The sequence below is a fragment of the Egretta garzetta genome, unplaced genomic scaffold (assembly GCF_000687185.1).
Source record: "Egretta garzetta isolate BGI_Z169 unplaced genomic scaffold, ASM68718v1 scaffold215, whole genome shotgun sequence".
In the NCBI taxonomy this organism is placed as follows: domain Eukaryota; kingdom Metazoa; phylum Chordata; class Aves; order Pelecaniformes; family Ardeidae; genus Egretta; species Egretta garzetta.
Window position 1 is genome coordinate 799,251 of NW_009259719.1, and position 15,500 is coordinate 814,750.

Consider the following 15,500-nt stretch of genomic DNA (forward strand, 5'->3'; position numbering starts at 1 on the left):
GGTTTTAATTTAAAATCTAAGGACTGGGTTTGTCATTTTCTTTTGTGTTTTGCCTCCTCCTCCCCCCCCATTTCTTCTTCAAGGAATGAATTGTCCAAAGCCAAAGGGGAATTTTCCTCTAGGTGTCTCTGTCCCCATTTTTATTCTCACTTTTTTCTCATGCACACATGCATGCATGCAAACACATGAGCACACGGGCGCACACATGCACACACTCACACTCACACTCTTCTCTGGCCTTCCCAGTCCAGCATCACCTTTCCATTACCATAGTGGTCTCCCACATCCCAGCCCAGTGCTCCTCGAAGCACTTTATAACTCAAACCTGCCCCAGCACCCTTCTCCGTCCCCCAGTGCAGTGCGGCCACCTCATCTGGGAAGCACCAGCACACACAGGAGTGGCACATGGTGGCAGGGGACAAGGAGCCAGCGCTGCCAGTCAGCCCAGCAGGGCCACAGGCAGGACACCGTGGACGATGTGATTTCACCTGGGCAGAGACCCGCACCCGTGCTGTACATATGGCTGTGCAAAGCAGTTACCACCTGCTCTGAAAAAACAGGAGGTGTGGAGCCTGGATTTATTGGATTTGACCAGAAATTCAGAGAAATGCACACACATGGGCACTGAGTGCTCTGCTGCTGTAGTTCGGGAGAAAGCACTGTGTCTCGATCAGCCCATGCCAGCTGCAAACCTGCTCCTCTCTCTCTTTAGAGTATTTTGCAACCGAGAGCACGTGGAAGGAGAGGAAGAAAAAAAGTCCTCCAGGCTTTGCCAGGGAGAAATGCATGGTCACAGTAACACCCCACTGCCTTTCCCAGCAATGGGGGATGGCAGGGGAAGCTGGAGGAGAACGGAGGAAGACAAGGCGAAAAGAAAAGGTGGGAGCAATTTTAAACGAAAGGAAAAAATTACATTAAATTATTGCTTTATTTCTGGTTCTATGCAAGTCTCTGACACACCCCACCCTGCCCCCCAAGATGCCATGGCTGCCCCCAACAGCCCAGTATGGAGGAGAAAGACCTGAAGGGATCCTGCCCAAAAAAGGAGCCTTCCTAGGACTTGGATCTACAGAGGAGTCTCTTAATTAAAAGAAAGTCCCCGGCCAAGGCAAGTCCTCCTCCCCAGCAGTGTCCAGTCCCACCAACATCCCCTGTAGATGTTGAAGGGTGGGAGGGAAAGGAAAGGAAAAGCTCCAGTCCCAGTGTTCTGAGAGGTGTCCTCCCTCCAGACCATGCATGAACAAGGCATCAGATGTGGAGCAGACCACAGCAGAGAGGGCACAGGGGAGAAGTCAACCAAGAGATGAGCACAGGGTAGGAGGAGAGGAATTGTGGCAAGATGAGTTACCCAGCTCTTCCTCACCTCTTCCCCCAGCCCCTGCCTCATCGGATGCGGAGGTACGAGGGGATGGAGTAATTGAAGAGCAAGTAGTCCATTTTGTATAAATTAAAGAGTCTCCTTTGGTAGAAAGGGCTAATGTCCTGGAAGAACTGGGCCGTCATGTCATCTGTCGTCCTGGTGGTCTTGGATGAAGATGGGAACTTGACGCTCGTGTCGGCCCCAACCAGCTGGAGGATGTAATTGGCATCTTCAGCCAAGGTCTCATACTTGCCCACCACGTCGTAGTGGACGATGCAGGGGTGGCAGAGCGAGTGTACCCGCTCCCAGTGCTCGTTGAAGGGCTCCTCCCGCTGTGTCCGTGGATCCAGCAGGTAGTAGACGAACTCCTCAAAGCGCACGTCATCCCCACGCTCCAGGGCCTTGTCGCTAGGCTCCTGCCGGTGCCGCCGGATGATCTTGGTCCCGTAGCGTTTGTGGAAGGCTGTGTTGTAGCTGCGGGTGAACTTGTTGCGGTACGCCGAGACCAGGCGCTCAAAGGGCTCCCGCACGAAGATGAACTTGAGGTAGCTGCGCAGGCGGTGGTTGATCTCAGGGATGCTGTACTCAGAGAGGGTGCGCAGGTTGGATGAGACATGGGCCTCATTGGCAGGGATTTCCAGTGGGTCCCGGTACTTGCCTTGCCCCGTCAGGACCATCATCACCCGCTTCCAGTTAGTGCAGGCCACTTTGGGCACGTAGCAGTAGAGCAGCCCATGTGTGTCATCCACCACCAAGTGCCGCAAGTCATCCGGCCGCAGGAGACGCCGCTTGCGGGTGTAACGGTTGCAGATGTTGCTCAACAGCTCTCGTCTCTGCTGGTGAACCACCTGCAGCGATGACTGCTCAAACTGGGGAGGAAAAAAAAAAAGGAGATTGTCACCAGCTTGTCCAATCTGATCGTGGCCTACACACAACACTTGACCCCCAACTGTCCCCATTCCCTCCCCTTTCTGGGGTTTGGCAGTCACCCATGTGGGATTTTTGGGGACAGTGTTGACTGTGAACACAACTTAATTTGGACCTGCTGGGGCAAAACACAGAACAAAATGTGATGAGGAGAGGGCTAAGTCAAGTCAAAGGGGATGAGGGAAGAAAAGGAGGTGCGGAGAGGGTCAACAACCAAACTTTTCTTGCCCCACCCCCACACATACTGGGCTAAAGCTCTCCCTTACACCAGTCCAGAGGGGGATACATGGCCTGACTCCTCTAGGGGCAAAGCATGCAGCCCCTTTGCTAGTGCAGGGCCCCACACATCTCCCGGCTGCGATAGAGCATTGCCGCGTCGCGCTGATGACTACACCTGCAGGCTCGCTGCGAACACCGCAGCCAAGAGGCAGAAACGTGGCCCACGAGTGCGGGCATGTACGATGAAAATGGCACGGGTGTGCTGCCAAGCAAGGGCAAAGGGAGATGGGTGGAGGAAAATGGTCTTTAATGCTGACGGTCAAACCCTGGGGAGCAGATGGGAGCTGGAGGAGAGGTGCGGTCGCAGGGCATGATGGAGAGGAATGAAGCATGACTGGACATGGTGGGGTGGCCCTTCCCAAGGGCTTTGGGTTTCTCTTCCTGAGGGAATTTTTCCACAGAGGCCAGGCCAATGCTTCAGCTCAGGTCACAGTCTCCTCTGTCCACAGGGAGATCCTTTTTCTTTATCCCTTTTGATCCTTGTGTCAAGGCCTGGCAGCTGCTGCACTGGCTTCCCAGGACCCCAGAGCCCCCCAACCCCTGCCCCAGCTGAACCCGCCCCTCCAGATTTGGGGGAGTGACCTTTCCTGTCATGGTTTTCATCAGAAATCCCCAAACGTAATTAAAACATCTGGGGAAAGAAACCATTTCCAGGAACTCAGAAGGGGAAGGTCCCCTCCTCCTCCTGCCCCCGCTCCCGCCCCATTTTGCTCACGAGGGTTGAGAGGTTTTGCATTCAGTCCCGAGGTCATCACTGGGAACCTCCAACAGCCTCGTCTGGGCCACGACTGCTAATGGCTTCACTGCCCATGTGCTAACCTGGGGCAGCTCTGACCCCGTGGAGCCGTTGCTATAACACAATGCAATGACCCCCATGTCACAACACAACGGTGGCTTCCACTTTGGGGTTGTGAAGACAGTCCTGCTGGTGTCACAGGGTGCAGTGGCAAATGTCTCTGCAGCCTGCAGAGACTTGGCAACCTCAAGACGAAGGGCAAGGGCAGGCCACCCCCTTGGTCCCTACATCCTTGCTGCTGACAGCCGTCATCACTTACGCATGCCAAAGAACACTCTTTGCCAAGCTTCAGGTGCACCCTCACCTCTTCCTGGCACTCTGTAAGGATTTTTGGGAGGCACCAGAGCCTGGGAGAAGCAGCGTTGCAGAGACAGAGCTTTGTAAAGCTCCTGCCAGGAGTTGGGATCCTGAGACAAAGTGCCCATCCCCTGGATGATCCAGCAGACCATTACCTTCAGAGGGGCAATAACGTCTGGGCAAAAAGCTCCTCCTGCAAGGCATGAACCACACTCAGACCCTTTTGGATCTCATTTCCACAAAAGAAATAACCTTGTCCAGGTCACCTTGGTGACCACTTTTCTCCAGGTACCTGCATGGACAGTAACCTGAGACAGGGGCAGGAGCAAGCATCCCATCCCTCCTCCTTCCAAGAGGGAGATAATAAGGGAAAATGCTCGGATGGAGGAAATGCAGGTCAACAGGCTCTTAACTGCCACCAAGAGATGACTTTGACACTGTTGGCTACTTGGATATGAAGAAGATATAGCACCTAGGGAGATAATAATCATAGCTGAAGAGGCATTCTCATGGTACACCTCCTTGTGACACAGTCAAACCTTTCAGCAGAAATTTCTTTTGTTTGGAGGCTCCCCACCACCTTTTAAAATTGGAAACCCTTTTTGCAAGTGCTTAAAAAAAAAAAAGAAAAAAGAGGCATTTTAAGAATGTGATTTTTTTTCAGACGATTTACCCTGCACTTGCATAATGCAAAACTATTGGACCAGACAGACAGACAGACACTGTCTGCAGGCATGGCAACAAATAAATGTGACTACTTTTCAACAGCCGCCCACTGGAATAAGTGCATGTCTTGCAGTTATTTCAGAGCAAAATTGCTCCCCTTCATTTCCTTCTCTTTAAAATCCAGAGAAATTAAGTATCACTTTTAAGGAAATAGCACCACGACATTCCAGCAGTGTTAGGGTTTGCTGGCATTGTGGCCAAGGATTTGCCATTTGCCATTCTTCCTAGAGCAAAGGTAATTTGGCTGCTTATAGACACAAAAGCATCAACCTAGGCAGTAACACAAAGTGTCATGTATGGAAAGGAGGTCTGGCTCCGGCTGCAGTGGGCGCTGCCGATGGGCAGTGGGGAGGCAGCGGGGACGGCGGCCAGCTGCAGGGACCACACGCTGCAGGGACCACCAGCTGCAGGCACCCCCAGCTGCAGGGACTACCCACTGCAAGCACCACCAGCGGCAGGCACCACCAGCTGCAGGGACTACCCACTGCAAGCACCACCAGCGGCAGGCACCACCAGCTGCAGGGACTACCCACTGCAAGCACCACCAGCGGCAGGCACCACCAGCTGCAGGGACTACCCACTGCAAGCACCACCAGCGGCAGGCACCACCAGCTGCAGGGACTACCCACTGCAAGCACCACCAGCGGCAGGCACCACCAGCTGCAGGGACTACCCACTGCAAGCACCACCAGCGGCAGGCACCACCAGCTGCAGGGACTACCCACTGCAAGCACCACCAGCTGCAGGCACCACCCGCTGCAGGGACTACCCGCTGCAAGCACCACCAGCCGCAGGCACCACCAGCTGCAGGCACCACCAGCTGCAGGGACCACCAGCGTTGCCCGCTGCTTCTTGGGGGCTGCAGAAGATGACTGTGCACCGCCCCGTGGATGTGGGGAGATGCAGGGCACATTTAGTGGCTAGGGCACGTGGCCATGGCCCAGCCCGTTGCACCAGTTGGAGGGTGGTTTCCTGCAGGACATCCTGCAGGGAAGTTGCGGGCGAGGATCCCTCTGCAAAGGCAAGTCTGGCTGCATGGGGGTGAAACTGCCTGCCCAGGGGGGTAATGGAGTAGAAGGAAACAAGCCCATCTTTTGCAGCTTCAATCACAAACCCCCAAGCTCCCATTGAGCTGCTAAAGGGTAAGCGGGACACTTCCCCCGATGCTGGGTCACTGATGCCGGCTGGGCTGCACGCACCGGGGGCTGGCGAGGGTGAGTGCTCCTTGCCTCAAGCAGCGACCATGGCTTGTCCTGCAGTAGACCCTTGCATGGACAGAGACCCACTACGTCCACCTGTAGGGGAGCACAGGCTGTGCCTGGCTGCCCCCTTCTCAGCAGGTGTAGCTGGCTCAGCTCAGGGTGATGGCGAGGACAGAGATGTCCCAGGATTATGAACCCCTCATGGCTGGGTCCAGCTGTGTGTGTATATATATATGCATATATGTATGTGTGTATGTATATATATATATATCTAGCACCCAGCTTAGAAGCATCTATCAATTACTAGCTCAGAGAGTGCAGCAATGATGCTCTTGCTCTGCTATGATGGCCCAGGGTTGGCTTTGAAATCCTTGGATAGCAAAATATCCTGGGGTTGCCCAGCTAAGGCTTAGCCCACTGGTAATGAAACCATTTGCCTGAGCACCAGCAAGGGCCATAGGCAGGTTTTATTATCAACAATTACTCCCCAAAGCAGTGCGGTCTTTTCTTATAGACACACCCAGAGGCTCAGGCGTGGGGACCTCGGGGGTGGCTGGAGACAGCACAGCGCCCCGCACACCAGAGGGGTGGAGGAAAGGGTCAACCCCCAGTGCCCCACTCCATCTTCACCCCCCCATCTCCCTCTCCCTGTCCCCTTACCTGGTCACTCTCGTACAGGGCCTGGAGTGGGCTGCGACCAGCCTTCCCCTGCCAGGTAGATCTCATAACCCCATCTTCGGCAGCTGGAAAAGGAGCAAGAAAAATCAGAGGGGTTGGGAGGGGCTGCTTCCATCACCCTCTGGAGGTGCCCAAGTTGGATGCGGCAATGTCTCCCATGAAGAGATAAATCTGTTTAGCTCTGGGAGAAGATGCTGAAGCAATGCTTCACCCTCCCTCCTACTTTTTAACAAAACCTGCAGTTACAGTTCAAAAGGTCCAGACTTGACTTAACCTTTAAACAAATAGAAGAGCATAAAGATAACGTCTTGTTACAATTTCAACAGCAACTGGGAACAGTTTGATCCGTGTGCACTTGGGAATTGCCACTGTGTGCAGGCTGCATTGGCGAGGGAATGACCCAGGAGGCGACAGGACCCTGACCAGCATCACCACGGCCCCATGCGGGGAGAGGCATCTGTGCTCGGCAGAGGTAAGGGGCAGACCCAAAACCTGCAGCTTTGTGCTGAGCCCCCATGGACTCTGAGTCCGCATTTCCAGGCTCAGAGACACGGTCATTAACAGACAAACTGGTCAGATGCTTCATCTGGCTGATAAGTGGTTTTAAGTTCTTATTTGCTAAATTTTTTTTTCCTTCTAAACCAACAGCATCTCCTTGTGTCTTTGAAGCTGAAGACAGCCACCCAAGCAGTTCTCGCCCCTTCCCTGCCATGCAGATTGGCTGGTTTGATTCCAGTCTATTTGCAGCAGCACCAAACCCAATCCAGCTGGCCACGAATGCGGTGCCAGACACCCAGTCGGTGATAAGATGCTCAAGGTCCCATGCTATTATGTAGAGATGCAAGCACCTTCCAGGCTATGAAACATCTGCCCCAGCTGCCGTCCCTCAGCCCCAGGGACCTGTTTCCAGCACAGTGTGGGCAGAACCACGTGGTTATCCCTGGATATCCCAAACCTAATGCATGGAGCCAGCCACGACAGGGCCACAGGCTCTTGCTTGCAGTAACACCTCCAAGCAGCTGTCCCACCTCTCACCCCTCCTCTGCTTCTTGTATCTGACCCTCTCCGTTGGCAGAGGATGCCACGGCAGTTTTCATATGAGAAGAAGGTTTCCAACCATGGGGGTTATGGAGCCCTGGAGTTGGCTTCCACGGAAGAAATCACACTGTGAGTTTTAAAATGGAAGGTGGTGTTTTCTTCTGAAGGGGATGATAGGACACATTGTTTGGGAGATCATGGCCTGGGAGGGTCTTCCAGACCTCCAAGTTCCTGCTCCTACAGGGAACTTCTAAAATCTCAGACAGATGCATGTGGCAGAGGGAAAAGCATCTCTCACAAACCATTTCTGGCAACATGGAGGTTTCTAACACAGAGGCTTTTTGCATGACAGTTTGGGGCTCTGGATGTTTTTGTTCACTGACCATCACCAAACAAAACCAAATTTGTTATGCCGGCCCCAGATGGCATCTTTTTAACCAAAATAACCTGAAGGAAAAATCCAAATCCCATCTTCATTTTCATGTGCTTATATTTTGCTTCAGTGAAAACTGCTCCAAGGCACAAAGTCACTGGGGTCTAAACTAAACATTATTCATTCCTGGAGCTGTAATTAGGGTGAAATGACTGCCTGACCTCACCCGATTTCATCAGCAGTGCATGCACACGCGTGCCTTCGTGGGAAATGACACTTCCTGCAGCACTGGATTGATCGTGGTGTGACTCAACGGGGAGGTACGGTGGCTTCCTCAATCCCCTGCATCAGTTACCCCACAGGAGGGTGAAATGGCATCTGTGCTAACAAGAGATAAGTGGAAGATCCAGCGTACACAGCGCTGGGCTGAGATGCTCATCCCAGAGGAGCCCTGTTTCACATTTCCAGGCTCAGCCCTCTGCAAATGACAGGGAATGAGATCGACCTTGAAAACACGACTTACTGCAGCTCAAATCTGCAAGCAGAGAGCATTAAACTCCAGTCCCTTCCCTGGCTGGGGCTGATAAACTCCTGTTCGATTTGGGAGCGTGACCCCGCTGTGGGCTGTCTGCAAGCGCCCTGCACCGCAGCAGACACTTGTCCTGTATTTAGTAAAAGCAATGTGGAGGCGTTTGTTATTGAGATGAACACATGTATCAACCAGAACCTTTCTTACGTGGGACATAAGCAAACCCCAGGTGGTTCAGGCTAACCTGAAGCTGCTAGAAATGCAAATTGCTCATGCTGGTGCAGCACAGGGGTGCATGGAAAGGCCGTCCCAGGGAAAGGCTTCAGCACCCGGTGCAGGGTCAGGTCATGGCCTGGGAGGAGCGGGCTGGCTCGGCAGGAGGCTCTTTAGGGTGAACAATAAGCAAATCTGCAGTAAAGCGGGGAGCGAGCAGAGGTCAGGCAGGTCAGATCCGTGCTCTGACCCCTCTGGGCTGCGCCTTTTGGTAGGGGAACAAGCCTGGCCAGGGGCTGCTGCATCTCACATGGCTCTTGCCAACAGCCCCAGCAGAAACATTGCAAAATGGATTTCCTCCAGCCTTTCCCCAGCGCGAGATCTGGCAGAGAACAAGGAATCTTCTCCGGATAGCAGCAAACCCCCTGGGATCCCTGCTATGCCCATGCTGTACAGGGTTCCAGAAAAAAAGGGGGAAGAGAAAAAAACAAGGAAAAAAAAGCTGCCAGGCTGCTCCCGTGCGGCTGGAGGAGCTCGGTAGCGCTGAGCTGGCAGGGGGAAGACGCCAGTGCTCCACACTCACTGCACCTTGACAGCTTTTGCTCGCCAAAGCGATGACACCATCCCCTGCCCGGGATGCTGGCCAAACCCTTCAGAGCAAATGTCTGGCCCAGTGGCAGGTTTTTACAAGGCTCCAGCTCCAGGAAGTCTCCCCCCCTCAGAAACTGTCTGCTCATGCTACACACAGCATCCCAAGGAGAAACGCAAATGGGCTTCTGGCTGGGCCACGATGATGACTTTTGAAGACGGTGTTAAGCCCTGCGGCGGGGCAGAGACGCAGCTCTGTGAGCGTGTGGGGCTCAGCACAGCGCTGTGCCGGCGCCGGTGCCCGCGGAGGGCAACAGTCCATCTGCGTGCCCCGTGGGACCAAAGCGCCCACCCTCTGCTGGGCTGGGGTCAGTGTGGCTGCAAATGCCCGCGGCAGGCAGCGTGCGTGCGAATGGAGACAAGTCCGGGCCGTCGGTGCCCAAAGCATCCCCGAGAGATCTGGGATCACCCGGCAGAGCAACATTGGCCGTCACAGCGGGAGGCAGGCCGGGGCTGCTGCAACCTGCCTGAGCTAGCAGGAGGCTGTAGACAGTGATTTAATGGAGTCCAGCCCCTCTAAGACCAAGCTTTGCCACCGAACACAGCTCTGCCCCATGACCCCAAGCTGTGGTCATCCCCTGTTCGCCATCCCTCAGCCCCAGCACCTGCAACATCTCTGCTGATGCACTCCTCTCCCAGTCCCCCGCTGTTGCCAGACCCCGGGTCCTCATCATGCAGCTCCATGAACACAGCTCAGCCCAAATTTGAACACAAACCCCCTTTCCCCCAGCTGTTCCATCCCAACCACCTCATCACACAATCCCACAGCATGCTCCCATCCCAGGTGTCTCTCCTCATCCCGTCCCCGAACTGCTGTCCCCATCCTGTTGTCACCTTCACCACCTACCCCATGCAGGCAATGGCCCACCTTAGAAAGGCTGAGCTCAAGGGGCTCCACAGCTGGCTGAACTGCACAGCTGGAGAGGAAACCACACGTGGAGGGGGAGCCAGGGAAAGGCTCAATTCTTGATCTGAGCCTGTTTCTCCCATCAGACCTGGGATACAGCCGGGACTGTGAGCAGGAGGAGGGAGGAAGGGGGCAGAAGAGCAATGGCATTTACACATCCCTCTTCTTCCACTCGTTCATGCTGAGAGCGAGTCAATCACCCCATCCCCTGTACCACTGGCTTACCCATCCCTGGGATGCTCCTGGGACTCCAGAAGTTTGGGAATGCCAAGGAATACTGAAATATGTGACAGCATTGAGGAGGGAGCACCATCAGAGTAAATTAATGGTTCGTGCTGCATTTTGGCACCATGGCCCTGAGTATAGCAGGATCTTCCATCATGGGGGAGCTGCCAAGATCTTCAGCATCCTGGCTTTCCTCCTGACTCTGTTGCTTGTTACTGAGGTTCCCGGATTCCACCACACACAGTGGTAATCCTCCGAAATTTAGCATCGCCACAATTGCATCCGAAAGCAGGGATGTCACTTAGCCAAGGTATATCGAGTTTCTAAAGGGGAGAGAAGATCAACCCTTGGCAACTGCTGGATCACCATTTGGGTAACAAGCATCAAGACAGTATATGCCCAAATCCAAAATGTTTTTCACTGAGATGGGCAGAAGGAAATACCACGTTTGTCCTTTGAATCTTCAAAGGAGGAGGTAAGGGAATAGGTGTGATGCAGAGGAAGAGACTAAAAACTCCATGCTAAGGCAGATTGACCAGAAATCACTGAATGAGATGAGCCAGAAAGTGAGCTCAGGCACATTTTGGAGTCTCCTGTGCTACAAGGGATTTCATTCTTTCCTTGGGAGCTTAAAAAGGCAACGTGCTCCCTCCCTCCTTTCACCCGACAGCCCAGATTTGAGCTCTGTCCCATCGAAACCGAAGCGATCCCCTTGCAGCGGCGTGACATCAATGCCGCAGCAGGAGCCGAGGTTTCAATGACTTGCCAGCTCTCTTTGGAAAAGGGAATAGATTTTAAAGCTGTGACTATTTAGGTGTACTAGCTGACTGCGAAGACAGCCAGACATGTGTGAGGTGAGGGAAAGACTGGATCGTGCCCATCCCAGACTTCTGGAAGCACCAGTGAAAGAATTTGCTGCTTTGGCTGCAGAGACTCTTAATTACGAAGGGAGGATCTCTGTGACCGCAACAGCAAATCCAGCGCCTGAACTGAAGAGTTTGGCTAGGGGACAGGATTCAGGCAGCAACAAGCCTGCTAGGCTGACATCAGCATTACCAAGGCTCTAGAAAACAGTCTGAAGGAAAGAAAGCAATTAAAAGATGTGGGTGCAACTGGATAGGGGATTAAAATCAACACGACATTTACTAAGCGCAGCTTACATCCATGCAACCTGACCTGTCAATGAAATAAGCCATTTCTGTAGATCAAACATATGTGGTAGATCTTCACCCAGATATATGTAACACATGATATATGACATACCACAAGAAATAAGTACTTCAAAGAGAGAAGGTGAAGTTTAAAAGGTGAACTGTAAGGGGTGTCCCTTAGAAGCAACTGGAAAGCAGGCAGCGTTTAAATGGGAAATACTTGGCAGAAGGCAGATTTCTAGTAAAGTATCTCTAAGATTGGCTTTGGGATCAACACTTCAGGAATGAATGCCATAAAAATAGAAGGATGCCGATGACGGACAAAGTGTTGAGAAAGGCTGCCATGGCAGGGAGAGGCTGAAACACCAAACAGGGAAACTAAAGCTTCGTCCTGGACCAGGGGAGTGGAAATGCAATGGAATTTAATTTTACAATGTTGGAATTCAGCAGTTTCTGCTACTTTGCTGCTGGAAGTGGCAGGAGGTCCCAGATGCATTAGTTCTGGGCTATCGCTGCCAGTGTGACAGTCATTAAAAAGGCAGATGAAGTCCTGAAACATATTAGGTGAGGTATTTGCCACAGCAGCAAAAAAAAAAAAAGCATGAATACTCTTATCCATAGCATTGGCAACCCTCACCTGCAGCACTGACAGCTCTGCTCCCCTGGGAGCGAGGCAGATCCAGAGCTGCTGAGAAGGGCTGCCAGGAGACTGGGCGATCCCAGGACTTGCTGCCCCACGGGAGGCTGCTAGGGCTGAGCCGGGATGGGATTGTCCCTGCAGGGGCCAGCAGAGGGACTGGGGGTGTTTCACATGCAGGACATCTTCATGCCCAGTTGCTCAGGTGCCAAATAGGAAGAGGAGTGCTACTGGACCTTGTGCTCGCAAATAAAGAAGAACTAGTTGAGGATGTGAAGGTAGGGGGCAGACTTGGCTGCAGTGACCATGAGATGGTCGAGTTCCGGATTCTGAGAGGGGGATGCAGAACAACAAGCAGGACTACCACATTGGACTTCAGGAGAGCTAACTTTGGCCTCTTCAGGGACCTGCTTGGAAGAATTCCGTGGGCTATGGCTCTTGAAGGTAGGGGAGTCCAGGAGAGCTGGCTGCTGTTTAAGCAGCTCTTCCTCCGTGCTCAGGATCGGTGCATCCCTGTGAGCAGGAAATCAAGTAAACGAGGTAAGAGGCCTGCATGGATGAACAAGGAGCTTCTAGTGAAACTCAAAGAAAAGGCGATCCCAGGACTTGCTGCCCCACGGGAGGCTGCTAGGGCTGAGCCGGGATGGGATTGTCCCTGCAGGGGCCAGCAGAGAGGGACTGGGGGTGTTTCACATGCAGGACATCTTCATGCCCAGTTGCTCAGGTGCCAAATAGGAAGAGGTTTGGAAACTCCGCACCAGTGGGAGTCTGGCTGAGATGCATCAGGAGGAACCCCAGCTCCTTTTGGGCTGGAGACTGGCGTTTTCAGGCATTTTCCAGGATGGACCCTGGGGCCACAAGGAGCCAAAAGCTTCAGTCGTGGTCTCCAATACAAAACACTGGAGAGGGTTAAAACCTAGAGATTCAGTGGCCTCCAGCCACGGGAAGGGAAGAGCGAGTACGCTGCAGCTCAGCGGCCCCAAGGGGCCCTGATCCTGACCCCACTGCTGCCTCCCTGCTGCCGTCTCACAGCCCCAGCTTCGCTTCCTGTTGTGTCTGTGCAAAACCTAAAAAAAGAGAAAAAAAATAATTGTGGCGCCTGGCCACGCGAAATGATCAGTCTGAGCGTTAATTACAGCCTGCAGCTCCCAGCGGGTGAGCGGGACAGGGGCTCGTCTGCACCGCGGGAAGAGCCAGCTCTCAGGGCAGCCCCTCTTGGCGGTATCTCTCTGAGTGATGCTCGCTCTCAGACAAAAAAACCCCTCCGAACTTGAGGGGGAAGGGGGTGTGAATCCATCACACACTTGATGGATTTGTGATGGATTCTGGATTTGAAGATAGGAATCACGACTGCCTGGCACACACGGCTCAGGCACAGCTGTGCAGCTGAACTGTATTTACAGGACAGAGAAGAGTTTATGGTGGGAAACAAACACGAACAATATTACCACTTTGTATCGAAAGAGGAAACAACACCCCGAGCTTTAAAGTGTAAAGGGATCAGCACTTGCTTAAATTACGTCACTGGAAGAGCCAGAAATTAGGACCTGGATCTCCTTGTGGGCACAGCAATGTGCTTTTCCAGACGTTGCTGGTTTTCACGCTTCTCTGGCACCCGTCGTGGGCAATGAACGAGTGCTACGATCGTACCAGTGATGGCTCACTCGTCCCTGACTGTAGAAACGCAGCCCTGCTTCGTGAAGACAGGCTCCATGCTATTAAAATAACTGCACCCAGGAGACGTGGAGAAGGATCCTGCCATCTAATTTAAGAAAGGATATTGAGACTGCGTTATTCAAAGCCAAATCCTAGCTGCAGCTGCTGAATCTGTCCAATTTTCGATTTTAACATCCAAGAGGGGAAAAAAAAAAAAAAAAAGAGAGAATAAAAGAAAGCGGTTGACAGCAGCAGTGATAGACCCAGGCAGTTCCTGCAGCCTGAGCTCAGTTTTCCCTCCCGGTTTGATAGCAAAGCCTGGGACATGCTGCCTGGCTGGCAGCTGATGTGACGATGGTCCAGGGCACAGAGGCCAAGCAATCACATGGGGAAGCAGCCGTCGAGTGCCTGGGCAGTGGCCTGGGGTCTGCACAAAGAGCTGCCCTGCCTGGGAGGATCAGAGCTATGGGGCCAAACAGCGCTGGCCTCAAGGAAGCAAAGTTAAAGTCCTGGGAATTCTGGCTTTTATGCTTGGGCTTGTACTGGTAGAGAACACATTTGCTTTATTTGCACCTAAGCACAACGGTGGATTGTTATTTTGTTGGGGTTTTTTTTTTCAAAGATACTTTTCAAGATGAGGGTGATGTGGGATCCCAAATACCAAAATCCCCCACCAAACTCCAAACCGAAGAACTTAACACTGCTGGAGGTACTGACCTCTGTTGGATGGAGAAGAGGACCAAATTAGTGACCATTTGCTTTCTCACTGTAAAAAAGTGTGGCAATTCTTGTGCTCATGTCCTTATGCATCTTCAGAGCTAAGGGAGCACCTCTGGGAATGAAAACCAAAACCCATTCCTATTTTTATTTTTACAGGAAGGTTTTGATTTGGGAATGCAAATTTTTGGCTTCAGCAAAGAGGCAAATCCAATCTACTTAGATTCCTGTAACTGCTCACTTTTACTGCATCTAAAAAGCCAGGCTGAATTTAAAAGCTAGAGAAGAAAGAAAAACAAATCTAAGACAGCCACATCCTTGAATTTGCTTAGATGCATCCTTCAGCTTTGTGCATTCAGACACAACTACCTTCGTGGGGGTGCTGCAAGTGATATGAGAATCAAGAGGTGTAACCAGCTGGGCTTTGCCCATGGATTTGCTCCCAGAACCAGCTCAGTGGCTCGATGAATTGCCCTGAAAAACTCAAGTTTGCTTGAGCATCTTCACAGCCAAGGGTGAAGATCCCCCCTCAGCCCCATGCAATGGTGATGGCAGTGGGGAGACAACACGACAGGGCTGCAATGGTGATCATAGAATCATAGAATGTTTTGGGTTGGAAAGGACCCCTAGAGGTCATCTAGTCCAAGCCCCCTGCAGTGAGCAGGGACACCGCTAACTAGATCAGGTTTCTCAGAGCCCCATCCAACCTGGCCTTGAATGTTCCCAGGGATGGGGCCTCCACTACCTCTCTGGGCAACCCGTTCCAGTGTTTCACCACCCTCATTGTAAAGAATTTCTTCCTTATATCTAGTCTAAACCTACCCTGGTTTAGTTTAAAACCATTACCCCTTGTCTTGTCACAGCTGGTCCTACTAAAAAGATTTTCCCCATCTTTCCTATAGGCCCCCTTTAAGTTCTGAAAGGCTGCAATCAGGTCTCCCCGCAGCCTTCTCTTCTCCAGGCTGAACAAGCCCAACTCCCTCAGCCTGTCCTCATAGGAGAGATGCTCCAGCCCTCGGATCATTTTTGTAGCCCTCCTCTGGACCCACTCCAACAATTCCATGTCCTTCTTGTACTGAGGGCTCCAGAGCTGGATGCAGTACTCCAGGTGAGGTCTCACCAGAGCAGAGTAGAGGGGCAG

General features: G+C 52.6%; 1 protein-coding gene across 1 annotated transcript; it reads right to left on the reverse strand.

Moving 5' to 3' along the window:
• Positions 1–929: 929 nt before the first annotated feature.
• On the reverse strand, positions 930–12,002 carry CHST13 (carbohydrate sulfotransferase 13). The gene is made up of 3 exons (XM_009639302.2): positions 11,987–12,002; positions 6,248–6,330; positions 930–2,229 (listed from the first exon to the last, which is right to left on the reverse strand). Exons 2-3 carry the CDS (start codon positions 6,311–6,313, stop codon positions 1,384–1,386), a joined length of 912 nt encoding a protein of 303 aa, XP_009637597.1. The 5' UTR covers positions 6,314–6,330; positions 11,987–12,002; the 3' UTR covers positions 930–1,383.
• Positions 12,003–15,500: the final 3,498 nt, after the last annotated feature.